Raw genomic sequence first — 27917 nt, 5'->3', positions numbered from 1 at the left:
ACAATCTATCAGCAGCAGAACAGTTTATGTTCCATCTTGATTCTTATCTTTTTGAGTTTGTAGTTCAGGTGGGAGACATCAAAGCATTATTCGATTGATATAATTAGATAGTTGTTCTATTTGTTGTCAGTTGTTTCTTAGATCAGATTTGTCGTGATAAATCACGATCCAAGTTGTTAATGTCATTATATAAAGAAAATAATACCAGAGGAAAATATCAGATAATATATAGCACAATGACTGGAATACCAAGTACATACACACACACACACACACACACACACACACACACACACACACACACACACACACACACTCAGTATCTTCTCTGGTAAACTTCCTTCTGTCCTTCTATAGGCCTCCCCATGTCTCCATCATCACCTCCATCTCCCAATGAGCTCGGGTCCATCGCTATGGCAACTGGTTGCCACGGGCGACGAGACACAGCCAGCGCCAGGCAGCATCCTCCTCAGTTGTTATCGAAGGCAGAGCGAGAGGGAGAAGAGCGGCACAGCAGAGCGGCACAGCAGAGCGGCACAGCAGAGCAAGACGCGACTCTCTCGCCAAACCCAAACTACATTCTGAGGAAAACATCCAATCAGACGTCTGCAATCCTGCTCGGTTTCAAGAAGACGAGAACGAGAGGATGGAGACAACTTGTTCCCCCAGGAAAGTGTTGCTTCAGGAGTGACCCGCCACCGCTGCTGCAGGGTGAGTCCCAACTTCCCTTCAATTCCAGAATTGTGGCGAATCCTCCGGGTCCAGACAGTCAGGGAGCGTGGCGATGAGCGAGGCGAGCAGCGTCATAGACCTCTGTGACGGGCGTGTGATGGCGTCTGCAGCCGGTGAACAGGGAGGAAACTGATTTGACTCTCTGCACTGTACTCTGACCAGCTGTGCTGGTCTGTAACGTGGCTTCCATGATGGCATTGACCTGATCAACCTGATCACCACCTCCACACTGGTGTATCGATGTTGTTGTTGATTTCACATCGTATAAGATTCAGCTGCAACATGTCAGAACCCAACAAGTGGTTCCAGAAAAACAATATGAAGGGTCACATGATGATCAGTCCCGAGGTGTGCCGCCCTCCCACCCCAGTCAGACCACAGGAGGCCAGCTGTGTCTGTTCTGTCATGTGTGATGCTTTATCACATTTCACCATGTGCACATTGTATGTTGGAAGTACGTGCTGACATGCGTGTGACGGCTTCTCATCCCAGCCCAGATCTGCTTTTTATTCACTGTGAGGTCGAAGAGGCAGAGCGGAGGGATACGTCATTAAAAGCTGCGCCAAGTTAACGGGCAACCAAAATGGCTACACGAACTTTAGCAGTATATTTAGCCGACTATTCTGTTTGTTCCACCAGCCTGTTAACCTACATGACCTCGAGTTGCCTCTCCTGCCGAGATCGTTCTGACATGACGATTGTCGAAGGATCTGAATGCTAAAGGTTGCGTCTCTGGTCTAGTGACTGCAACATTGTGCCCTCATACTGTTAGCTTAGCATGAACGTTACACTGTTCATCCTCTAGAGGGAGCAGGTTAGATTCTGGTACAGACCTCTGCTTTCCTTCGCTGCCAAGTGACTCACTTCCTGTCCAGACCCCTCCCAGTTACGTAGTGACATCAAAAACAGATGATGTTTGTAGTTTGGTACCAACTCACTGAACCAGTCCAGCAAGAGTTCTGCCATGTTGTAGTGTTTTCTTGGTGTTTGACTGCTTGATACTGCTGCTGTGGTTGTCAGTGGCACTGCTCCGCCTGAAAGGTGTAGACAAGGCTCCGCCCATATCTACCACTGATCAGCCTAATATCGGCCAAAACCCAGTATGGCGGAACCCTGGTGTGTTTGGATCGTTATGGAGAAATGTCTTCCAGGGGGTGTGTAGGTGAGGTCAAAATGGGCGGGGCCTTTGCATCAGGAGAGGGAGAACAGGAAGAAAGGGGTAGTATGCTAATACTTCCCACCCACTACCATTCATTTTGCTAAGCTAACTAGCGTGGGTGTCAGTTCCTCAAGAAGATGGATGGATGATGGACAGGCTTCCCCTCAGTGTTGCTATTAAAATGTGGTAAGACTGCGGATAGACACTTAATCAGTACTCAATGTGAATAATCAGGGTTCCTATAAAGTAAAAGTCCTTTATTTGAAACCCAACTTAAGTAGAACTATGAAGTATTATCAGCTAAATCTACTCACAGAATAATGATATAAATGATGTAAAATATCACTCATGACAGTTTTATGAGATAAAACCAGGACAGCCTAATTCGATGACTTCATCAAAATTCTTGTTCCTCTAAATTCAAATGTCAATTTTTATGTGAAAAATGTGTCGTCTTCGTGATTCTGTGCATATAAGAATGCATAGAGTTGTGTTAGAATGTAAATTTGTACACCAACGTTAACGATGAAATGAGGAATAATCAAAACTGTGAGTCTGTAGATTATAGACCAGTTACATGACACCAGTTACATGATACCAGTTACATGATACCAGTTACATGATACCAGTTTCATGACACCAGTTACATGACACCAGTTACGTGATACCTGTTACATGATACCAGTTACATGACAGTTACATGATACCAGTTACTGATACCAGTTATGTGATACAAGTTACATGATACCAGTTACATGACACCAGTTTCATGACACCAGTTACATAATAGTTACATGATACCAGTTACTGATACCAGTTACGTGATACCAGTTACGTGATACCAGTTACATGACACCAGTTACATGACACCAGTTACATAACAGTTACATGATACCAGTTACTGATACCAGTTACATGATACCAGTTACATGATACCAGTTACTGATACCAGTTACATGACACCAGTTACATGATAACAGCTACATGATACCAGTTACATGACACCAGTTACATTACACCAGTTACATAACAGTTACATGATACCAGTTACTGATACCAGTTACTGATACCAGTTACTGATACCAGTTACATGACACCAGTTACATGATAACAGCTACATGATACCAGTTACATGATAACAGCTACATGATACCAGTTACATGATAACAGTTACATGATACCAGTTACTGATACCAGTTACATGACACCAGTTACATGACACCAGTTACATGATACCAGTTACATGATACCAGTTACATGATACCAGTTTCATGATACCAGTTTCATGATACCAGTTACTGATACCACTTACATGACACCAGTTACGTGATACCAGTTTCATGATACCAGTTACATGATAACAGTTACATTATACCAGTTACTGATACCACTTACATGACACCAGTTACGTGATACCAGTTACACGATACAGTTTAATGACACCAGTTACATGACACCAGTTACATGACACCAGTTACTGATACCAGTTACATGATACCAGTTACTGATACCAGTTACATGACACCAGTTACATGACACCAGTTACATGATACCAGTTACTGATACCAGTTACATGATACCAGTTTCATGATACCAGTTTCATGATACCAGTTACATGATACCAGTTACTGATACCACTTACATGACACCAGTTACGTGATACCAGTTACATGATACCAGTTACTGATACCACTTACATGACACCAGTTTCATGATACCAGTTACATGACACCAGTTACGTGATACCAGTTACATGATACCAGTTACTGATACCACTTACATGACACCAGTTTCATGATACCAGTTACATGATACCAGTTACTGATACCACTTTCATGACACCAGTTACGTGATACCAGTTACATAATACCAGTTACGTGATACCAGTTACGGGATACAGTTTCATGACACCAGTTACATGACACCAGTTACATGACACCAGTTACATGACACCAGTTACATGATACAGTTGCATGACACCAGTCACGTCATCGTCATGTCATTCATAACAAATCTGATCATTTTACTTCGCAGCTTTAAAATCGTTAAAGTAAACGATCAACCTGGAAATATCGCAGTTTCCATCTGTGATCAAAAGCTCAACTGACCTTATCGATTATTGATCTATGAAAGGATTCAGATTTCCTACGTGTGTCTGAGGGCTTGAGTGACTCCGCCCATCTGAGCCTTTCAGCAGAGAGCAGCGTCCTCCCAGTGTCAGCTCCTCGAGATTACAGCGTTTTACTCTCTTTAGTCATGATCTGTTTTAGTGATGTTTTATTTAAAGCTCTATTTGAGGAAATCTAATTATAATTATATAAAAATAAGTGGACGACAACAATAGTCCCCAAATCTAAATATAAATGAAGTTAAAGCAGCTTGTTGTAGATATAAATACTCTGACAGCGCGTTCTTTCCTCTCCTCTCCTCTGAGCCTCCAGTTGCTACTGAGCGCGTGCAGTGGCGTCCAGCCGGGACTGTTTTTGGATGAAACGCGTCGACAGATTTAGCGTCAGATTGACAATCAGCATGTTTTCACTGGTGTTTCTATAAATGTGACAGAAGCATCAGGAACACTGGGTCCTCTCAGGAGGTGAACCCAACAAACATCAGCTGAGATTCTCGCCGTTTATTTATATTCGTGTCAGGTGTAACGTGGCGTCTCTAAATGATTCATTTCCACCTGTCAGCCTCCATTTCCTCCTCATCCTCAGACACTTCCTGCTTCAGAGGAATCGATCAACATCAAACAGTCTAGATTCTTGAGTTAGATGATCGAAGCAGTCAGACGTGGAAACACTTGACCAAAGTTAAACACCAAAACCTTTTGTGCTCATCAACAAAAAACAATATGACATGAAAATAATGACCACCATTAAAAAGCCTCTAATATGTAAAGCTGGTCCATGCCAGTCAGGAGCTAAGGAAGGCCACTGTAGTTCATCATCGCCAGACAAGACATCCTTCTCTAGTGGGCTAATTAGCTTAGCACAAAGAGAGGCAGTGATTGGGAAGTGTTAGCATCAGCTAGACCAGGTTCAGGGCAGCGATCCACCTCATCCTCACGAGGCGCTGCCATCAAGGTAAAACGTAAATCAGGTTGATTCTGTATGAACAAACATGGCGTCACGTTTTGATCCATGACGCCGTTGTTGATTGTCTGAATAGCAACATGTGTGCTGCCGCCGTTCGCTATCAAGGCACAGCGGTGGTTGCCATGGCGACGCCTGACAGCTCGTCAATAAATCGTTTCAGTGGATGAATGGCAAAACGAGTTCAGCCTATCAGTCAGACGTTTGAGGAGGTTTAAATGCTATTTCGCTGTGGTTGAGAGGGTTCTGCTTGTTACAAGCGTATCAGCCTGATGATGTCATCACGACCTGCCGGTGGAGAACCCACAGATGCTTGTTAGAACACAAACACGAACACTAACACACTAACAACACAAACACCTCCAGATTCATTACCCACACACAGGCACAATAAACCAAGGAACACAGAACATAACAGGAACCTTGAGCTTTTACCTGATAAGCATCACCTGGCAGGTGGGTGGAGCTACAGAGAAGGAACAGGAACACACATAATCACAACATGCGTTGGCCCGGAAACTATGAACAACATGCTTTTATCCCCCATTACATGCAATGTACCAATGAACTGGCATTAATCTGTCTCTGGAAGTGGCTTAACACACACACACACACACACACACACACACACAAACACACACACACACACACACACGCTAGCGGATGGATGTAATGGTTATTGATCAGTGGCAGTCTCCTTTGATCTCTCCCTGTAATTGATCAATACTGTTAGACTGAGTCACCGGGCGCCAGCTTGACGCCATCACACACACACACACACACACACACACACACACACACACACACACACACACACACACACACACACACAAAGAAACACAGAGATTTATGTTTGACACTAACGAGGGGTAATGGTGGTCAAAAGTCAAAGTTATGTAACCAGGGTACCAAAGATGATGATGATGATGATGATTTCATCTCACACACACACACACACACACACACACACACACACACACACACACACACACATACACACACACACACACACACACACACACACACACTCCTCTCCCTGTAGGGAGGCGGATGAACGGCGCTGAGCTACAATCTGTCTGACAGACGACTCAGTTTGTTTCACGGCGTCATCGGCAGGTTTCCTCATGTAGCAGTGATGTCACACCTTGGTACGCCAGGTGAATGCCGGCGTCCTGTGTTCAAAAATGAACGTTTACCTCCATCCACAGGTTTTTATTCACATTCAACTGTGAATAAAAACACAGAATATTTGGGGGTCTGAAACGTGGAATGACATTTGCCTTCATCTTGTGACAGTTATTGCAAACAACACCGGCTAACATTCTTAGCTACGCAGTGGCATCTCCGTTGTTGCGGCTGAGAGGTCCACTGAGGCGGAGGAGCCAGCTAGAGAATCAGCTGTCCAAAGGAGGAGATTGAGACCACTGATATGTGGACCAGGAAGCGCCTCACTATGCAAGTCCAGCACCTTGAAACTGGACAATCAAGATCCAGGACTGCATCAGGAAGATGGCCCCCAAAGATGAAGTGTCTGACATCAAGAATCCTAACAGGGGCTGGAGAGGGCTGGACTGGTGACAGCACAGGAGCCACACTCATGGCAGCACAGGAGCAGGACCAGCACCAGATGGATAGAGGTCAGGCTCTAGACCACCAGCCAGGACCCCAGGAGCCGGCCGGGCCCCTGAGACAGCTGAGCACATAGCAGCAGGGGAAGGCGCAGGCAGGAAGAGCCTGCATGGAGCGCTTTGTTTGAAACGTTCTTCTACCGAGAGCAGCTGCTGTCGCCCTCAACTGCTGCAGTTTATTGTTGTAACAAAGCAAACTGAACCTTTTTTAAAAGCAAGTTTCGCTCAAACAAACATCTTCAAATAGCCTGGACGTCCGTCTGCAGCTCTTTGATCTCCCTTTGGAGGGTAAGTGAGACGTAATTCAGCCGAATGAAGAACACGACTAAATGGTTGATTATTCACTGCTGCGGTGTGTGTGTGTGTGTGTGTGTGTGTGTGTGTGTGTGTGTGTTGTGTGTGTGTGTGTGTGTGATGAGCAGTAAATTGATTGCATGAATAAAACACCATCATTGCTCTGCTGTCAGATCCAAACTAGAACTCATCATCTCCTAATTGAATTCTGTCTTGCATGAAAGCTGAGCAAACCAACACACAACGACACACACACCACACACACACACACACACACGCACCAGCACGCACACAAACAGTTGTGTTTCCACCATCCATCTTCTGTTGCGCTGACTTGGCTTCATGAAAACTTGACCTTTCTTTGACCTTAAAAAAACGTCTGCATCCTAAAAATGTAACTATTTATGGAAAGGGGGTGTGTCCCCAAAATATAGCAGTGTAAATAACATAGGAATATTATGCGCTCGCGCACACGCACACACACACACACACACACACACACACACACACACACACACACACTTCCACAAGATTTTTTGTATTATCTTTGTTAATTTTAATTTAATTTTATTTTATTTGTAGTGTAACAACGTGGATGGAAGTGTCCTGGTCAGCCCCGATCCCCAGGTGTCTCATGTTAGAGGTCTTGTCTGGTGGCTGGGAGGATAGAAAGGGTTAATACTAAGATTTACCTTTCATAAAACCAAACACCTGAGGTGAAAATTTGTTTAAAACGATGAATCATGAAAGAGGATCATTACCTAAACACACATAACTTGTGTGATTTTCATGTTCAATTAAAAAAAAGTGGTAAAAATACCATTAAGTCTGGATGAAGAGGGGGAGGATGGGGGGGGGGGGTATTTTCAGCATCTGTTCAGTTACCAGATAAATAAGTCTGACATGGACCCATTTGAGGAACACAGAGCCAACATTCGCCTGCTGACGAGAACAAGCGCGTCTCATTAAACCCGTCGCAAACGTTGACGAGGTGGTTCTTCCAGTATTAATTTAGTCGGATCCGGCCGCCGTGTTCCAGTGTGAAGGCTGGGACGCAGCAAACATCCTGCGCAGTCAGTGGGCTGCACCGAAAAACAATAACCTGTCTCAGTTCATGCGCTTTGCTGTGATTAATGAAATTTGCTGTGGTGAAAGAGGAAAGTGACGAACGGATGAACGTTCTGTTTCAAACGTTTTAGCCCCCCGAAACATGGCCTTGTTCACATGTGATACGTAACTTGTGGAGAAAAATGTGTCCGTCTGCGGCTCCTCGTGTTGGAGATGAACGCCTCTTCTCTGGCCTCTTTGCACGTTTGAATAAACAAAACAACAGTGAAAATGAAAACAGACGTCAGAAACAATCCATCCTCATTTTTCTTCCACAGTCTGGAGAAAAGAGTTTTCATGTTCATTCTTTTTTCATCTGTTTAAGAAAAGTTGAATTTATCTTCGAGGTCCGTCCAGTCCAGCCGGTCTCAGGGAATTGAACCCACGACCTCAAATAGTATCGACACCTTGCTGACCGTTAGCCTGCTGGGAGGAAACACTCACACACACTCACACACACACACACACACACACACACACACACACACACACACACACACACACACACACGTAGAATATCAGAACGCATTGCGTTTGAATCGGCTGCTGCAGTATCATGTCACAATGTTTCCATGACAACAGCAGGCGTGATGTTGTCCTCAACTTCATGTGTTAAGATAAAACAGGTGTCAGTTCCTTGGGCCCGAGCAGATGATCAGACAGCCGCCCTGCAAGAACGTGAGGTCGTCGTCGTCACCGTTGGTTTATTTTGCTGGTCACTTCCACGCCATTGGTGGATCTTTCATTGTGTACTTCAGCGTATTTGCAGGTTTACTGCTGAATCGCAGCACAAGCACTCTCTCTCTCCCCCACACAGATGGACATCTCGCTCGCCCACATCCACTCCTCCTCATGTACAGCAGAAGGCTGCGCGCCATCTTGTTTCCACCTCCAGCAGCAGCAAACTTCTCCACCAGGATGACACTCGGATCACTCTGTATTCATACGGCCCGCCTCTTCCGTATGCGAATGGAACCGTCGTATATCTGATGGAAGGTTGTGCTCAGTTCTTCATGAATGATCCTCCTGCAGCAACAGTCGAGCCCAGAAACGCAGCTGACGGTGTCCTGAAGTCTCACAGTCTCAGCGCCGCCTGCTCAACCCTGATCCATCGTCTCTAACCTGGAGCTGAAGACGTTTGGCAGCGTGACACTCAGTCGCCAATCGCAGCGCTTGAGGTCACTGTGGCGTGATACTGACCGTGGACCTGGCAGGCTAGTAGCCAGCATGCTAGCTGCCCCAAGTCAGTGAATCACCCAGAAATTCGGAACCACCTCAGATGTCTCCTGCTCTGGTTCAGGATCAGATCTCATTCCTTTTAGGAGGAACCTGGTTTCGGTAGCACTTCCGCTAGTGTGTACAGCTAGAATTAGCATGCTAGCCATCTACTGATTTCATGTAGTTTGTGAATCGTTTCATTTCATTCAGAACTGCAGTTCTAAAGTTGAGAGCTGTAACGGGAGAACATTGGCGGATTTAACGTTCTCCTTCAGAGAGGACAGTGTTGTCGTGTGTCTGGAACCGTTCTTCTTGGGGGTCTAAACAGCTTCAGTAGCAACGTCACTTCTATCCGTTGACTCTGTTGTCCTGAGTCTCTCAGCCTGACTTAACCTCATCATCACGTTCAAGGTTGCTGATTGGCTGACTGGAATTCCAGCTGAGACAAACGGGACTTTCCAGACCCTGGGTCACTTTTCGACAAATTAAAGATTCAGATTCAGGGGCTGGAGCGAGGCTATCTGCCACTGTTTCCACAGAGGAAGTGAAGCTGCGTGTCAAAGCTGCAACCTCAGCTGAATTTCTCAGAAACTTTAACATTTCTTTGATATTACAACAGGAACTCTTCAAAAGTTTTGGTCCGTTCACCGTGACGACTCAACACATCGAGCGTGGCACCTCGGAGGTCAGTGTGGCGTTCCCGTCAATTCTAATTAATTCTTTTAGCTTTTCACACATTCTCGAGCAGCAGCTGAAGGCACCTGGAGGTATTTTACTTCCTGCATTATAAACCTGTGTGTGTGTGTGTGTGTGTGTGTGTGTGTGTGTGTGTGTGTGTGTGTGTGTGTGTGTGTTTCCCCGCTTCATTGATGAATCTGCTGCTAGTTCATCTGTAAATGAAGCGATGACAAGCAGCAGTTTGAAGGGATTAATTTCTCTCCAGGACAGGAGCAAACAGGCGAGCTGCATGTTAAAACGTGGGACTGCGGAACCGAAGCTGAGCGGCGTGCAGATGTCGACAGGCGGTGAAATATTTAACAGGTTTGGAGTTCAAGTGTGCAGAGTCAGCAAATCCTCTGAGGACGTCCAGCAGTCAATTCCCTCAAACCAATCAGGGACGTTCCACTGGTTTTCATGTCAAACAGTCAGGAAGCAACAACAAAGGTTTGAATGGTCAGCTTGAATGATCTCTGCAGTCAGAAAGCGTTCCGGTGTTTTCTACATTAGGGGCTGTTTGATCGTCCATCGCTATCTTCCGCTTATTCCTTACTAGTAAGGGTCGCGGGGGGTGGAGCCTATCCCAGCATCTACGGGCGAGAGGCGGGGTTCACCCTGGACAGGTCACCAGTCCATCTCAGGGCCAACATACAGAGACGAACAACCATTCACACTCACATTCATACCTACGGTCAATTTAGAGAATCAATCAGCCTCGTCCCCTCTTGATGTCTTTGGACTGTGGAGGAAGCTGGAGTACCAGAGAGAACCCAGCAGGAACAGGGAGAACATGGAGACTCACACAGAAAGATCCTGCGCCCGAGCCAGGACTCAAACCCAGAACCTTCTTGCTGTGAGGCCACAGTGCTGACCACTGCTCCACCGTGCAGCCCCCTGTTTGATCATATTTATATTTATTTATAGGAATCATAGACTTGCAGAAGCAGCCAACAAACATTCCAGCTGGTTATGATGGTCAGTAATCGTTCCTGGTTGTTGTCTGGCAGGCCTGACCTTCTTCCTCTACGATGACGATGTTCACCTGCAGACTCCGTCTTATTGGGCAGCAGCAGAGGCTCATCTGAACCGACCAAAACAACATGGCCGACGACCTCTACAGCAGCACCTTCTCTGCCTCGGAATCTGACTTCCCCTCCTCTTCCTCCTCGGCCTCCACCTTCCTCACACTAGAGCAGAGGGCGGCCTTCGTCTTTGTCCTCATCCTTTTCATCTTCCTGGGCCTGCTGATCGTTCGGTGTTTCCGGATTCTTCTGGACCCGTACCGGAGCATGCCGTCCTCCACCTGGACGGACTACATGGAGAAGGATGTGTTTGACTACCGGATTTCCTGACAGGCAGCCTGAGAGGCAGCAACCCTGACAGAAAACGTGTTAAACTGAGGCAACAAGCACTCTGAAGCACAAACGCAAGCGCACATTTCCCCGCTGAGCCATGACGCCCTGCTGGGCGGTCCTGCCTCTGCCAAGGCCACCTCACACCTGTACACCAGCAATTTTTTGCTAGGTTAACCAGATTCGGCTTAAAATGTTTTGGTTTCTGTCTTGGACTGGGCTACACTTCTACCAAGTTTGGGTAAACCATCGTCTCTGTGTTTGGAAACGTGAGCGATGCGTTTAGCTCAGTGGCATGAACGCACACTGGACCCAGAACCGTTTCTGTTAGGTTTCTCTAATTGTAGATGAAAAACAGACCCGAAAGCAAAATCTAGGGCTGAGTCAAGTAGTGCTCCAATTAGCTAATTAGCTCCACTGACGGCTGGGATTGCCATTGCACTCATGTGGCATATTGCTGACAGGCACCAATCACATGACCACCTGAGCAGAGGCAATAAAGTCTGGATGACTGATATTTGCTTACAGTTAAAACATTTGCAAGAAAATGACTAAAAAGTTTGTTAACCAGTTTATCTGATAAAGAAGCCCAATGACAGTAAAGTCTAAAGGAATATTGACATGGAAACTTGTTCAAAATGATTCATCCGGGTGCCCTTATGTAGAAAACTACAACAATTACACCAGAATTTCAGGACAACCAGACACAACTCATACATTACACTGGGAAAAGTGCGCTTTGGGTTTTTATCGCTTATCAGTGTGATTGTCACCTCAGTCTGCCTGGCAGGCAGAACTCTGGGCAAAAATCTACTTACAAACATAGATACTTTAATTCAAAAATAAAGACACTAAAAACAATTGGAGATGAGAAAGGGTTACCTGATGTAGCATAGAAAGATTAATTTGTATCAATTGGACCCGTCTCAGCTTGAGCCCGAACACTCGGAGCCTTGGTCTCAGTCCATGATTTTTGCCCAGATGGACATAGGAAGCTCCGCCCTGCTGCTCTGACCACACAGGAAGTGAAGCGTTTCTATGGTTACCATTCATCTGTCTGCTGGGCAGCATGTTAGGGTTGCTGTCTCTCATGGGAGAAGATTTATTATTTCTTTGTACCTTTTTGTTTTCTTGTGTTGATGTTCACTAAAGACTCAAAGAGAACAGACTTATTCAGAGAACTTGTGAGGGTAACTGACGGTGAGGAGGAGGAGGAGGAGGAGGCCGTTCGGGACGAGAGGCTACAGTTTCTGCTACTCTTCGCTGGCTGTTGCTAAGTAACTGGTGGTTGGAGTGTCAGGCGCTTCAGCACACGAAGCAAGTCTCAACCATGAAGTGACCAGCGAGAAAACGTCGGGCAGCCGAAGATGCAGAAAACTGTCGCAACCAACAGGTGGGCGGGTCACTTCGTGTTAACGGTTTGACCCAGGGTCAAAGGTCCAGAAACACGCTTGAACAGAGGAGCAGTAACATTCTTGTCGTGTTTGTTTCCTCCAGCCCTCCACTGACCTGAAGACTGACCTGCCGAGCTGCATCCTGTTTGGAGGTCAAATCTCCTGGTGGGTCAAACAAGCGCCCTCTCCGTTCAATCATCTGAACAAAGCTGTGACTCTATTTGGAAGGGCGGAGTCCTGAGGCCAGGTGTCAGCTCCGCCCACCTTGTCCGAAAGAGGTCAGACATGTCTAATTAGAATAAAGGCGGAGCCTTAAGTCGTCCTCACTCATCAACAGATTACTGGTCTGAGACAAGTAAACCATTAGGAAAACTGCTCCAATACACACACACACACACACACACACACACACACACACACACACACACACTCACACAGTGGTATAATTGTGAAAATCAAAACTGATCATTCAGTTGTGACCCAAAAATCTAATCTGAACCCTGAAAGATTAATTTAAAGAAAAGACGCAGGACAAGATGTCCTGTTGTCCTGATTACACTCCGATAAAAGAAAAACTTTTCAAGAAAATTCAATTCAAAAATGTCCACTTCATAGAAATGTAACAGTTAAAAAAAAAAGTATTTACTTCAATGTTCTCGTCCAGCTAACACACACAAACATACTGGCAGTAATAACCACATCACATGGATCACATGCATGTCTTGTGCAAACAGACGCACACTGTTTGATAAAAATCACTCAAAATGTGTCGGTTGCACTGTCGCACACTCCCAGCAGCTCACTGCCGAATCCCGCGCTTCACTTCCTGTTCATTGGCCATTTGTCCCTCGTCGTCCTCTCATCCCGTCCTTTCATCATGTTTGAATTCCACACAGTTTTATCGGCTTCACAGGTGAAGGAGGTTTGTGTTCGGGAAGCATTTAAAGAACAGAAATAGAGATAAAGGAGCGAGGAACAGAGACGTTCTAGGTGGGAGATGTCGCTCTCGGTTTTATCTCCTCAGCTCTCCTCGCGCTCATCTCTCCCTGAAAGAGCTGAAACTCATTATTCTGCTGTCGGCGGTTGCAGGACAGACAGGAAATCTGCAGAGAAGCTTTTGTTTGAGTTTCAGTTGAAAGCTCCAGACAGCTCAGTGACACTGTGGAGACACACGCCTGATTCTTCACTGCGTTGTGGAGACCGACAGCGCTTTGCTAACAGCACTGTGGCGACTTTGTGTCCAATGAGGCAGTTTAAGCTTTTTTGTTTGGGTTCTTTGGGTTCAGTCTTTTCAGCGGTCATAATTAGGGGGAGCAACAATCATGAGATTAAAAAAATGTCTCTTTAAAGAGCTTCAACTGTGCTGTGAGCGACAGCAGAAAAGGTCTGTTGAGTGGCTTGAGTTTGAGTTGCAGCTGAATTGTTTAAAACAGCAAACAGAAACGGCTGTGTCTTATTTTAGCTACAATGTGGGGACAAAGGTTTATGTACCTCATTGAGAGGACACTCACCTGAATCGTTACTACATTGCGGGGACACAAGTCACATCAAGGGATTTATAATGAAGTTTGCACTTTTTCTTTTTGGTTTAAAGTTTGCCAGACTCATTCTTAGATCTAGATGTCATTACTGCTGCTGTGTGTCAGCAGATGGCAGCTCAGAAGTCACTAGAATATAAAGGTTTTCTCATCTGAGAGAGCGAATATGTGCCCTAAATCTGCTGGCAAAGGCTTTGAGAGATCAGTATTTTCTTGGACACAACTATGCAATTTGGTACTCGTCACCAAATAGAAATTAAATTTGGAGATTAGTTAATTTAGTTTATTTTAATCTTAATTTGTTGGATGGTCAGGACCGGAATTTGAGCACACTGTTGTCATCCATTCGACAGCAGAAGAAGAAAAACAACGGGAAGAAAAGTCAGAATGAGTGGAAATGTTGGTACGTGGCAGAAGGAGGATTCATCCTGACTGATGGTCAGACGCAGGACGTAGACACATGATGTGGACTCACTGGATGAAATGGACCAAAAATAAGAACCAGTACAAGTTCAGGTTTATTTAACCCTTTAAATTGAGTGTTTAGTTTTAAGTATGAATTATATTTATATTGCAGATTCTTCCAAATTACATAAATATTTAACAGGAACAAATCATATGAATGAAAAGGGTGTTTGTCATTTCTCATTTTCTAGTACCACAGTGACAGAGATGAGAATATTTTGGTATTTATTAAGCAAAGGTTCCCTTGTTCCTGAAGCCTCTTTACTGATTGCAACTCATTTGCATAATTGTCAAAAATGCCTCTTTTCTTCTTTTTTGTCTAAATACAAGAAAAACAATTATACTGAGAAATGTCAAATGATAAGAAGGTAACATTTATTAGCAGCGGCTGTTCTGTACTGTTATTTGAAGTAAATAGAAATATTTCTAATTCTTAGAAATTGAACTAAAAGTTTCATCTTAACTGCTGAAACTGACAGAAGCCCCCAGCTGTTTGTCTGATTCTTGATATTACAGAGCAACAAACAAAAACTAAAAACTAAAACTCCCATTTCCAAACTTTTTTTAAGGTGTGTGGTAAAAAAAACGTTTGGACAAAGACATGTTTTCAGTATATTTGTGTATAGTATTGTAAATAATTTCATTTTAATTTGATTGTCAACATTTTTAAATGAATTGCAAGAGTTGCTTTTTTTCATAGGGAAGAACTAAGAATTTCTTACAGATTAAAAAAATGAATCAGTATAAATTTTTCATGGTCATAAAACATCTTTGTATTGTTTTATGGGGAAAAAATGGGGAAAAAAATTCAGCTGTAGAAACCAGCTACCCAATTCATGTTATTAATATTAAAAGACAATACATGAAACAATTGAATTAAAGAATTCTTCTCCAAAGCACATGTACTTTTGTCATCTCAAATAAATTATATTTTCATGCTGCTTCCATACTTCAGTTTCATAGCTGCTCGATTCCGACTGACTCATGACGTCATTCCAGAGGAGACCTGAGCGATGCCTTCACGGACTGCTGGAAAATCTAGCTTCTGAGTCTGAGCCTTCATCTAATCCCTTTAATACAGCCGTTTGCCTGCTGTGCTTCCTCCGTCTGCTCACCTCACCCCCGCCACCCTCACCCCCACCTTCATCACTCCTCCTCTTCCTCCTGCCTTACACCAACCCTGTTTACAATGGATCAGAACCCCCAGTAGTTCCGTCGCTGCTGGTTTTCACCCTTTAAGGGGGTCAGGACTGGTTTCTGTTTGTCTTGTTTATGTAAAGTTTCAGGATGAAGATTGTTTGTTTGCTTGCTCGTTTGTTTGTTGTTTGTCTTGAAGTTAAAGGGTAAATCCACCTGCAGTCTTAATTAACACTTTAATTATATGATTAGAAAACATGTCACATCTCAAACCTGCCTAATTGGACTACAAACACCTCATCCCTGATATCATAGCTTCCTGTTGGACTACAAACACACCTCATCCCTGACATCATCACTTCCTGTTGGACTACAAACACACCTCATCCCTGACATCATCACTTCCTGTTGGACTACAAACACACATCATCCCTGACATCATCACTTCCTGTTGGACTACAAACACACCTCATCCCTGACATCATCACTTCCTGTTGGACTACAAACACACCTCATCCCTGACATCATCACTTCCTGTTGGACTACAAACACACATCATCCCTGACATCATCACTTCCTGTTGGACTACAAACACACCTCATCCCTGACATCATCACTTCCTGTTGGACTACAAACACACATCATCCCTGACATCATCACTTCCTGTTGGACTACAAACACACCTCATCCCTGACATCATCACTTCCTGTTGGACTACAAACACACATCATCCCTGACATCATCACTTCCTGTTGGACTACAAACACACCTCATCCCTGACATCATCACTTCCTGTTGGACTACAAACACACATCATCCCTGACATCATCACTTCCTGTTGGACTACAAACACACCTCATCCCTGACATCATCACTTCCTGTTGGACTACAAACACACCTCATCCCTGACATCATCACTTCCTGTTGGACTACAAACACACATCATCCCTGACATCATCACTTCCTGTTGGACTACAAACACACCTCATCCCTGACATCATCACTTCCTGTTGGACTACAAACACACATCATCCCTGACATCATCACTTCCTGTTGGACTACAAACACACCTCATCCCTGACATCATCACTTCCTGTTGGACTACAAACACACATCATCCCTGACATCATCACTTCCTGTTGGACTACAAACATTCCTTATCCCTGACATCATCACTTCCTGTTGGACTACAAACACACCTCATCCCTGACATCATCACTTCCTGTTGGACTACAAACACACATCATCCCTGACATCATCACTTCCTGTTGGACTACAAACATTCCTTATCCCTGCTGCGCTCAAATGATTTTTATTTACAACATGAAAAAACATGGACATGTCAACTACAATGTTGACTCAGTTTTGTAGTCTTTAGTCTTCTGTCAGGGTGGATTTTCCCTGAAGTACTTCCTGTTTGACTTCCGTCTGCCCTGAAACTAAAGTCTCTAGAGTCCTGTTTTGTTTCTTTTCCTCCAACAGGGGGAATTTTCAAGGCTCTTTTCTGTGCATTTGCTTTGGAAAAAAGAAGTGAAGTAAAGAAACACTGCTGTAAATCATGTCGTCCTCACGCAGTAACAACACTCGCCACTGGCATCGGTTGCACCGGTGACGTCGGTCACGTGACGCTTTGCAGTCTTTTGTAATTCCAACGTGAATGATTGTATGATGCTCTCAGTGGCTTTAACAACTCAAAGTGTTTTTTTACAGTGTAGATGTGTTTGTCATTTTTTACAGTGCAGGTTGTGTGATCAGAGCTCCTCTATATTTTCAAGTGGCTGAAAGTTGTTGTGTCGAAGCTGAAAGTGTAAATGTTCCCGTTTTGAGTCTGTGCTCCTGTTTTGTAAAGAAATAAATCTGTCAAACGAAACTGGAGTCATTTTTATCAGTCGGTTTTAACTGACGTTTTTATTTACTCCAAAACAACCAAACTAAGGAGCGTTTCATCATCAGAGTGGAATCGCACAAGTTTCACACGTTTTGGTCTCAATCTGTCCACCCAGACTCTCACAACCTGGCAGCTTTCACACCAATCCAGCTGTTTCCATAGCAACCACACCTGAATATACTGGTGAGGCTACCAGCGCACGTGCACGCACACACACGCACACACACACACACTCGATACGCGGCTGGAGTTTAGACTGCCTCCAGACGTGTTTGAAGATGTAAAAATATTCAGCTTCTACGAACAAATTGACTGTGATACATATTTAAACAATAAAAAGTTTTGATCAGATCATTAAAACTCATCCAAACAACTTCTCTGTTGGTATTAAAATGTCTCCTCCCGCCAGGTCCCTCATCAGTCTCTCCATTTTACACGCGTGTTGCATGCTGGACCACGATTGGCTCAGACTAGTTGTGATGCCACCAGTTCGCCCTAACGAGGGGCAGCAGTGATACGCTGGCAATTATTCAAGAACCCTGTTTAAAGGCCGAGATCATCGATCCTCGGTGTGCCAGTAAAGCACTAGCTCGCTGAGATTGGCTGCTAATACGTCATTAAATTAAAAAACAATTAGCGGCAATGAGGTGTCACCTCCACGTGGAGGATCGGCGAAAGATTCACGCAGCCATGGAAACATGGCGGCTGAGTGCGTGAGCTCAACCAAATACTGAGCCTCAGTGTGTCAGATGTTGTTTGTAAATAAAATATAACTTGTTCCCACAAATTAATAAGGGAGAAGTAATCATCTTGTGGCCTCAGAATAATTAAGTTGAGGGAAATTACACCTCATGGCACCAACATGACAAACTTGGAGCAATAAGATCTCTTATGGCCTGAAAAAGATCTCATGGGGGAAAAGTCAGATCATGTGGACACAAAATCTTGATTTTTTTTCTCTCCAGGGCCTAAACCAACAGTTTTATTGAAGAGTCCTTCATGAGCATCTTCATCAGAGTCCAGCTGGTCTTGATCTGACCCTCCTGAGACCTGGATCCTGAGACTCTTCATACGGATGTGAATCTGAACAAATATCTGTGTTTTCGTGTGTTGAGGGGGAGTCGGCGATGTGAACGATCTGTAGCTCGAAGGCGTTTCACACCTCCCTGCGTCCATATTTGATCAGTTAACAAGCCGCGGTGGGACTGCGGAGCTCATCCATTATGAATCAGTGAACACCTCCACGCACGGCGGCCGTTTGTAGCTACATGATCTATTGATCAGTTGCCTCATCAATAATGAAAGGAGCTTCGGGCCGCAGGAGTTCAGAATCTTCCTCTGATCCGCCCAAACTGATCTCCTTCACGTCACGTTTAGAGGATAAAGCAAAGCCATGAGATCTTTCACATTTACAGTTAATCATATTCTAATATCAAAGAAGTCAAGTCAGGTTTATTGCACGGCACCAAATCACCACAAAAGTTATCTCATGACTCTTTAGAAGAACGATGTCTGACGAGGTAAACTCATGTTTCCCAGGTTTCAGTTCTGGTAACATGAGTTTCCCTGAACTGAAGACCAAGAAACACCCTCAGAAGACCAGTACGAGCGATTCTGTGACATCCAGTGGCTAATAATGCATTCGACTTTATCGCACTCAGTGAGAAGTGCAAAGAGGCTTTACAAAAGAAGCAGAACGGACAACGGAGGCACTGGCGACTGGTAGGGGAGGTTCAAGGCGGTCTTGAAGAGGGTTGTTCTGGACTGTGGTGAGTGGGGGGGGTCTCTGTTCTTCCAATGCTGCTGTTTACAGAAAGGATGAGGAAATGTGGAGAAGGACACAGGAAGCAAGATGGCCCAGTGATGACCATTCAGTGTAACTGTCATGACCACACGTGTAGAAGGAACCAGTGACGGGGACGCTTCATCCCGAGGAGCACTCGCTGACCTCGTCCCGCCTTCCCGCCCCCTCTTATCAGAAACCTGCATGGGTCCTCTCAGGGTTTGATCTCCTTCATTAAAATGCTTTGCCCTCGGGCGGCGGCGGCACTTCAAAGAACTCATGCATTTCCAGCAGAGTCAGATAAAGTAAGAGCGACACACTTTAATCAAGGTGAAGCCAGGTGAGTCGGCTCTATTTGAACACTTCTCCTCCCCGTCTCTGTCCAACTGCACCACTTTATTTTGGGAACTGTCCCTGCTTTGTCTTTCCACACAATTTCGATTTCTAGAAATCACACCAAGTCCAAATAATTACTTTGGTGTAGCATAGAAACTTGTGATTACAAAATAGTCTATTGAGTTCTTGAACTACACCGAGAGTTTCATAGCCAGCTTCTCTGGAGTGAAAGGAACCGCCAGCTTTTGGGGAAAGTCTCTTATTGCCTGGCTGAGGCCCATGCTAGCTAGCTTAGCAAAGTGAAAGGTCGTGTATGGGAAGTGCTAGCATCGCTCTGTTATCACTTCAAAGCACCTCCTCCCTGTGAAAGCTTGTCTGATTTTAGTTTTATTCCAGTTTTAGGTGGAAGAAGAAGACGATTATTTTCCCTCCTTCAAGACTCGAGCTGCTGCAAAAGTCTCGCTTGAGGATTTAAAGCTTTGACTGGTTCACAGTGGACACAGTGTTTAATCGGGATTTGAATGGACTGAGAGAGAAAACTAGATGGAGACGAGGGAGATGGGGGGGGGTTGTTGTGCCCTCACTGTTGTTATTCAGTCTAATAAATAGACAGGACTGCTGGTTTAAACAGAGACCCTGGCGAGTCGGCGTCTGTGCTGACGGGATTCCTAACGTCAAACTTTCCAAGTCACTTCCAAAGATGCTACAAGTGCGAACTTTGACACCGTAAACACAGCAGTTCCGAGGCTACCGAGCCCTCCCCGGCCCCTCGGCCATGACTTGTGTCCCGTTGGGCTTTAAAGGGGATTCGTTAGATGAGTTTTGTTGATCTGGACTTGTGACTCTGTGATATGTTTGATGCAGGACAAGCATCAGGGAGTCACGCGCCTGTCAGACAGGAGTCGCAGGGGAGAGATCATGTCAATAACGTGATTGCTATCATGGAGCGGGGCCCTTGAATGGTGTTGCCCAGAGGCCCAGTGAAGGGTTAATCTGGTATGGCTTTGTAGGCCTAAAATATGCTGAGAGGGAACAACCACCAGAATGTTTAGAACAACACGCACTCTTCAGTCCTGCCATAAACACGTGTGACCCCAGCGCCAGTGGCTGACAGCAGGGAGGACGTCACCTGCTCCCAGCGTCGTCGCCAACATCGGCCAAAACAAGGCAATCATTTCAAATAAAGAAAATCCTTCAGTATTCAAAATGTCAGAGTAGATGAGGTGATCGCCTTCTCCTCTTCTTCCCAGTGTCATACTGGTTAGAATGATTTATTCAGCGTTTATTACAGCTTCATTTTGCTGTGTAGAAGCTGGTTTACGTACAGTGGAAAGCGTCCGGCTTCCAGTTCAGAGACCATTTTTATTACAGCTGTCAAGTTCTGTTAAAGTGTCTCATTTACAATTTAAATGTTTCCCTCTCTGCAGTCACTGGTGCCACGTGAGTTTTATTTCACCTGAAAATGTCGGGCTGTGAAGACTGCGGGTGCAAGTCTGAGTGCTCTCAGGACTTGAATTTCAATGATCTCTCTCTCCAAGTCGTTTCCAGTGATGACACGGAGCGGTGTCCAGCAGGTCAACAAATGAATGAAGCTTCTGATTGGCCAGTGGGACTCCACCTCCGCACAGAACGCATGTGAATCTACAGCAGGAGACAGACAACGACGACGATGAGTCCTCAGATAGTCGCCCTCCTCCTCATGACGCTGCTCATGTTCAGCTGTGAGTAAACGCTGGTTTCAACTCTTTGTTCAACTTTAAACTCATGAAGTGTTTCTGTGCAAACTTGGAGCAATAAGAGCGCTCAGTGTCGATGGCCACCAAAAAGCAGATTTCCAACACACTTGTTATTGTAGAAGTACCAATAAAAAGATCTTAGCGTCTGTGTTGCTGCAGGTTTTTACTCAACATGGGGGAACTTTTACAGTTTGCACAGTTCCATTAAAAACTGCCTTCAACGTCGATGCTGTGAACACAATAAAATGCAGTTTGTGGAAAAGCACCAAACTGTGAAATGATTTTTTTAAAAATTGTTTTAAAAAAGTACTACATAAACTGTTTGCTCGTCCGCAGGTGAGGGCGCATCACATTCGTCTGCTTGTGAGCAGATCGGAGGGTTCTGCGGCACGCCTGGAACATGCATGTACTGTCATGTTTTGTATGACCTCAGTCTAACCTGCTTTTAAGTTGGACATTTTGGGATGAATGGCATGACAGAGGTGGATGTAGTTAGCTTAGCTTAGCATGAAGACTGGGAGCAGAGGGAAACAGCTGGCCTGCTTTGCCACACCTACCAGCACCTCTGAGGTCCAAAAAATAAATACATACCACATTTTAGGGAAAGTCCCTCATTGTCCATCGTCCCCAGAGTCAGACAAAAAGACAGAGACCCTCCTGGATGGAGCATTAATAGAAGGAGGGTTGTATTATCAAATACCAGTTTAAAATGAGGAGACATTGTAGTGCCAGAGAAGCTAGCTAGCCAGCATCCTGGACCTGAGCTAGCTGATGCTAACACTTCCCACCCACTACCAGTCATTGAGCTAAGCTAACTAGCCTGGGTCTCAGCTCCCTGGAGGAGGGTCTCTGTCTGCTGGTCTGACTCTGGGGACGATGGACATTAAGAGACTTTCAGTTCCTTCAAGTCATAAGGTTTTTTTTCTTCCTGATCTTTTTAACGCTGAGCTGGACACCAGGAGACGGTTAACCAAAACCCTTTTTTTCAACAGTTATGAAGTTCAAATGTTGACTTTCATATATTTAATGTTAAATAAATGTAATGATCCAAAATTTCATGCTTTAGCTTTTAAAATGTCAGTCAAGTAATGACTGATTATGTTTCTGTGCAGGATTGAAGGCTTGATGGCAGGATGTCCCCCTGGATTAATGTAAGTACGTGTGTGTGTGTGTGTGTGTGTGTGTGTGTGTGTGGGTGTGTGGGTGGGTGGGTGGGTGGGTGTGTGTGTGTGTGTGTGTGTGGGTGTGTGGGTGGGTGGGTGGGTGTGTGTGTGGGTGTGTGTGTGTGTGTGTGTGTGTGTGTGTGTGTGTGTGTGTGTGTGTGTGGGTGGGTGGGTGGGTGTGTGTTTGTGGGTGGGTGGGTGGGTGTGTGTGTGTGTGTGTGGGTGGGTGTGTGGTAGTAGTAGTAGTTGGTTGAAGTACAAAGAAAAATTCTAAACAAGCTGTTTTGTGTTTCAGATGCTGTATTAATTTCAAGTGATACACAGTGGGACTGCAAACGATCAACACATTCAGATCAAATTCAGTGATGCAGAATAAAATAAAATACATGAGAACATGAATGTATAATAAACTGCTTTCTGCATTGTTTTTGATTTTTCCTGGACATCCGAACAACTGAACGTGATTCCTGTGAAATGATGACAGCAGATGAAGAATGGGTCTTGTAACTGAGTAGAGCTAACCTGATAATAATAAATAATAATAGAGTAAATAATGGGAGTATTTGCAGAAATGTAGTATTTGCTCAATTGAGCATCAACAATGAATAATTGTCAGACTGACTGTTTTGGAGAGAGACATGAAGTGAATGAAACTGAATGTTTGGAGGAGGGGCAAGCATTGATGGATGGATTGTTTTATTACTTTTTTGTGAAATGATAACAGCTGAGATCCTTTAGCCTGGTGGATCAGCAGCTCCAGCCCTCCTCAGCTGATGGTCCATCGCTGGACCTGCTGCATCACTTCCTTCGCCAGTCGACCTCTGGCTCCCTCTAGTGCTCATCGATACAAATACACACTTGAGGCTGTCAATGTTTGTAGCTCAGCCTCACAATTTTACATTTAAAGGCTCCACAGTCCACAGAGCTTCTACTGTCTGCTATTTAGTGAGTAAAGATAAACACATGTATGTTCTGACTGGACGTGAAATTTGGTAAACATGTTACATACTTTGGATAAGTATCTAACAGTGTAACTCTGGTTTTTTAAATACATAAACTTCAGATCTGTTTATTTTGAACACATTTTGTTACACAGGACCAAAGTAAATGGACTCAGTTTTATTCAGCGCTTTTCTACCTTAGCGGCACTCAAAGCGCTTTACAGTGTCGTCTCATTCACCCGTTCACCCACACACTGATGGTGGAGGCTACCATGCAAGGTGCCAACCTGCTCATCAGGAGCAATTATGGGTCCAGTATCTTGTTCAAGGACACTTTGACATGGTCACCGGGGTCAGGGATCGAACCAGCGACCCTTTGGTTGCTGGACGGCCACTCTACCCCTGAGCCATGCCGCCTCACAAAGTATATTTGTTCACATTCCGTCAGACGTCAATGTGCCTGAGTTAGCCAAAAGCTCATGCTCACTAGCAGCCTGTTAGCTTGATGTTGTTTAGCAGACGCTTCACAATCCAGCCTGGAGTGATGCTCACTGTCTTAGACCCACAGAAACATCATCACGTTCTTGTTTGGTTATTAACTAACATCTAAATGTTTTCTGGGAAAGTTTCTGTCATAGTTTTAGTTCTACTAAGGTGATGATGGAAGGTCCTGCCAGGCCGTAGTGGTTACCGTAACAACCCCCCTGCCATGCCTGACCCTGCCGGCTTGGATGAGGGGTTGGATTTTGAGAGAAAATTGACAGGTGACAGATTCTGAGTGGTCAGTGAATAACTGCAACCCTCCTGTCCTGGTGTTGGTGCGTTGGCATATTTGAGGTTGTAAGATGAGTCAGGTGGAGGCTGCCTCTGAACCCTGTGATATTCCAGTGTGAGCTTATCTCTGACTGCACCGACAGTTGTAATCTTTACATTGTGTGTGTGTGTGTGTGTGTGTGTGTGTGTGTGTGTGTGTGTGTGTGTGTGTGTGTGAGACAAAGGTTGATTTAGCACACTAGTGAATGATTGACACACATTGTTATCGTCAACAGTGTCATTGTGAAATTCTGTGACCGCTTAAAACCCTGAAACCCACACAAAATGAACAAAAGCACCAACCAATCAATACCAAAAAAAATGGTAAAGCTGATGGAAAAACCCAGAATCCTGACAGGCCAGCTGTATAAAAGCTAAATGATCATGAGGTTCAGTGCGACTCTCACAGCGTAAGCATTCATCTGAGGTCTGTCGTTGGCTGTCGTCATGAACTTTTGGTTCTGCTTTCATCTCCTGTTAGCAGGGTTGTGTCTGGGCAGCTCTGCTCCAACGCCTGAAGAATGCCAGCAGTTGGTCACGCCTTTGAGTCTGGTCGACCCCTCCATGGTAAAACTGCCTTTCTTGTTTAGAGCAGCGTTGACAAAGGGAAGCTCAGCTGTATATTTTGAGAGTGACATGAGATGAGAAAGTGAATATCGTCATGTTTGTCGCGAACATGCAGAACTGCAATCAAGAAATGGCTAGCTTAGCTTGTCTTAGCTTAGCTGGGCCTGGCAGCGCAGCTCGTTTAACACCATGAGCACTCACAAATTGATGTTAATAATGGGTCTCATCTGGTAATGTCCTCATTTGATGACAACAAATAGGTACCTAACCCTGGAGGGAACGTTCTGGGAACCTATCTCGCATTCTGTAAAAGTGCTGAACAGCCAGATCCCTACCGCTGGTGTGAAGGCCCTTGCAGTGTTACGTTCCTACAGGCATTTAAAGGGCTGGGGGCTTTCGTTCGTGGACACCCAGGGGACACTCAGTGTGTTGAGGCTTTTTTGTCATAACATTACAACCTTCCTTGTAACAAGTCATTGTCCTGGTTTGTATCTGCCGTCATTATTAAACGACGATGTCTCTGTGCAGCTGTACGGCAGAATGAACTTCATCATGGGCTACGCCGATGATGAAGTTTTTAAGGCCATCTTGAAGTTGACTGACAGCTCCTGGATTGAGACCATGCCATCAGCGGACGGCGAGGTTCAGATGATTGAGAGGAACAAGATGTGAGTTGGACGCAAGTTCCAAGAGCCAGACGAGACAACAGATCTCTGCTAACAATTCGTATTCAAATAGTTCTGTGCACATATGAGAGTCAAAAATCTGTGAAACCCTTCCGTGTGTGTGTGTGTGTGTGTGTGAGAGAGAGAGAGAGAGAGAGAGAGAGAGAGAGAGAGAGAGAGAGAGAGAGAAATGAACTTACAGTAGCTTTGCGGAAACATTGGGGAAACAATGATGAAAAACATTCAAAATTAGCCTCTCACTCACTATTAGCAGGCCTTCATGGTAGCGTGCTAGCAAGCAGGTGGAGTCTCCATCCACCCATAAAGAAATGGAGATGCTTCAAAACAGTAGAGGGTGATGCCATCTGACTGATGGAGACGACAAAAGTGTGAGCAAACTTGGCGAAACTCTTCCCACCTGTTACTGTTTCTTGTGCTGCGCTAACTAGCATGGGCTCCCCATTGCAGCACAGAGGAGAGAGAGAGGGTTGTCTGTCTCTGGGGATGATGGATGATGAGGGACGTAAAAAGTTGGTATCCTCCTTAAACTGTTGCACCCTTTGGGCCAACTAAAGATGGCCCCCTTGTGACCCCCCCCCCCCCAGTTTGCTCCTCAGAAGCTCTTTTTTCCTCATGGTAAAATCCGCTTCTACGCGGATGACACACTACTTTACCTCACCACCGGCAAGTCAAAAGTTTATTGAGCTGTTAGCTGATGAGGCTCTTTTGTCCACTCAGTGAGTCACAGTTCAGTCAGAAAATAACCTTTTAATTTTTCGGCAGAAATGGAACCTGCATTCGCGCCACAGTCAACGTGACGATCAGCGACAACAGAGGAACTACATCACGTGAGACAGACTTTTCATATTTTGAGATCGATTCAGTAAACAAGGTGGACAAAAGCAGACCTGCAGTGATGAGTGGAGTTGCACTGCAACCCCGTTTGAGTCGTGCTCCTGTCCACAGTGATGAACGTGACCTCGTCGTTCCATGCGTTGCCGGCCTGCGACGACTGCCTGGTCCTCAGCATCAACTGCACAGTCAAAAACCTCCTCAGTTTACTCAAAATGATGAAGATCAAACCCACCGCTGAAGCAGACGAGGTCAACGCCCAGGTCATCTATTTGTTTGGTAGGAAGGAATAAACCAGGGAATCTACACAGACATGACGGCCTGAATCTCATGCTATCGTTTTTGTTCCCCAGCCAAAAAGGAGACCCTGAAGGACTCAGACCTGGAACAGTTTAAGAAACAGGCGGCTTGTCTCGGATTCTCTGGGGATCCGAACTTTCACTACGACCCCAAGAAAGGTGCTTCACTTTAGCAAAACATCCTCAGCTTTGACATGAGGCAGGCCTGGTGTCTTTATCTCTGTCTGTGTCCCTGCAGGTTTCTGTGGAGAAGACGAAGGCTTCGTGATGCACTGAGGGAAGCTACGACCGCTTTCTCAAGATGGAGCTAAAAATGAAAGTGACAAAAAGTGACTCAAATGTGTGGTCTGTTAATTCTCTGGAATTTTCCCTCAATCCTATCAGGTTTATTTGTCCTGTCGAACCCTAAAAATAAAAGTTGTCTGCTGGGAGTTCAGTGGTGTGTGGACCTATTTTCTTCCTTCTCTAGTGATCAGCTTGTGCATGCTTTCAGACGTTTGCAGATTTGCTGCTTTCCTCTCCTCTCATGCTGTAACATCCATTGCTGCCTATGAACAGTCAAATTTAGATGTATAAAATAACACCAACGATATATATATATCGAAGCGAGAGGCTTCTTCAGTTCTAGTGAAGAGTGTGTGACCACTCCCACATAGGTTTATAAGCTGGAGTTTCCACACTCTTCACTAGAACTGAAGAAGCCTCTCGGATGAGAGGTGAAACGTCTTCAAGATAAACTTACGTCCAGTTGACCAGATTTTACTTTGCTTCGATCTACGATGACCTGGATGAATGAGAACCTACACAGACATCTTGCCGGATATATATCTATATATCTATATATATCTATATATATCTATATATATCTATATATATATATATATATATATATATATATATAGATATAGATATAGATATAGATATAGATATAGATAGATATATCTCTTTATACATACCTATGTCCTCTCTGGTGGAGGGCCTGAGCGAGAGGAGGACACAGAACCACCCTCCAAGGGGGAGAGGGAGATTTATATTTTTTTT

The 27917-nt window shown here is 44.8% G+C and overlaps 1 protein-coding gene and 2 long non-coding RNA genes across 4 annotated transcripts; all 3 read left to right on the top strand.

Annotated features, from left to right (window-relative positions):
- Nucleotides 1–494: 494 nt before the first annotated feature.
- Nucleotides 495–17674, top strand: LOC147240246 (uncharacterized). 2 transcript variants are annotated; one of them, XR_015111242.1, is made up of 3 exons: nt 495–711; nt 10955–12692; nt 12797–17674. It is a non-coding gene; the product is annotated as an uncharacterized LOC147240246 (long non-coding RNA). The 2 variants fall into 2 exon arrangements; XR_015111243.1 differs by lacking the exon at nt 495–711 and adding an exon at nt 10172–10271.
- Nucleotides 17675–21376: 3702 nt separating this feature from the next.
- On the top strand, nt 21377–23149 carry LOC147240245 (uncharacterized). Its single transcript, XR_015111240.1, has 4 exons — nt 21377–21561; nt 21913–21982; nt 22689–22727; nt 23035–23149. It is a non-coding gene; the product is annotated as an uncharacterized LOC147240245 (long non-coding RNA).
- A 1733-nt stretch (nt 23150–24882) lies between these two features.
- LOC147240244 (uncharacterized) lies at nt 24883–27307 on the top strand. Its single transcript, XM_086193552.1, has 6 exons — nt 24883–25060; nt 25589–25728; nt 26509–26573; nt 26692–26856; nt 26931–27035; nt 27115–27307. Exons 1-6 carry the CDS (start codon nt 24941–24943, stop codon nt 27150–27152), a joined length of 633 nt encoding a protein of 210 aa, XP_086049678.1. The 5' UTR covers nt 24883–24940; the 3' UTR covers nt 27153–27307.
- The last annotated feature ends 610 nt before the right edge of the window (nt 27308–27917 follow it).

This window comes from Aulostomus chinensis, chromosome 22 (assembly GCF_037954235.1).
Source record: "Aulostomus chinensis isolate RoL2024-O1b breed Wild chromosome 22, RoL_Achi_v1.0, whole genome shotgun sequence".
NCBI classification, from domain to species: domain Eukaryota; kingdom Metazoa; phylum Chordata; class Actinopteri; order Syngnathiformes; family Aulostomidae; genus Aulostomus; species Aulostomus chinensis.
The sequence above is the reverse complement of the archived record's forward strand: the minus strand, read 5'-3'. Positions and strand labels throughout refer to the sequence as shown.

Bases quoted from the DNA above. Each gene is read 5' to 3' on its own strand.
- LOC147240244 (XM_086193552.1), top strand. From the start codon at position 24,941: ATGAACTTTTGGTTCTGCTTTCATCTCCTGTTAGCAGGGTTGTGTCTG. The intron at 25,729-26,508 runs GTGAGTTGGACG...ATTTTTCGGCAG, and splicing joins ATGATTGAGAGGAACAAGAT to AAATGGAACCTGCATTCGCG. The intron at 27,036-27,114 runs GTGCTTCACTTT...GTGTCCCTGCAG, and splicing joins TCACTACGACCCCAAGAAAG to GTTTCTGTGGAGAAGACGAA.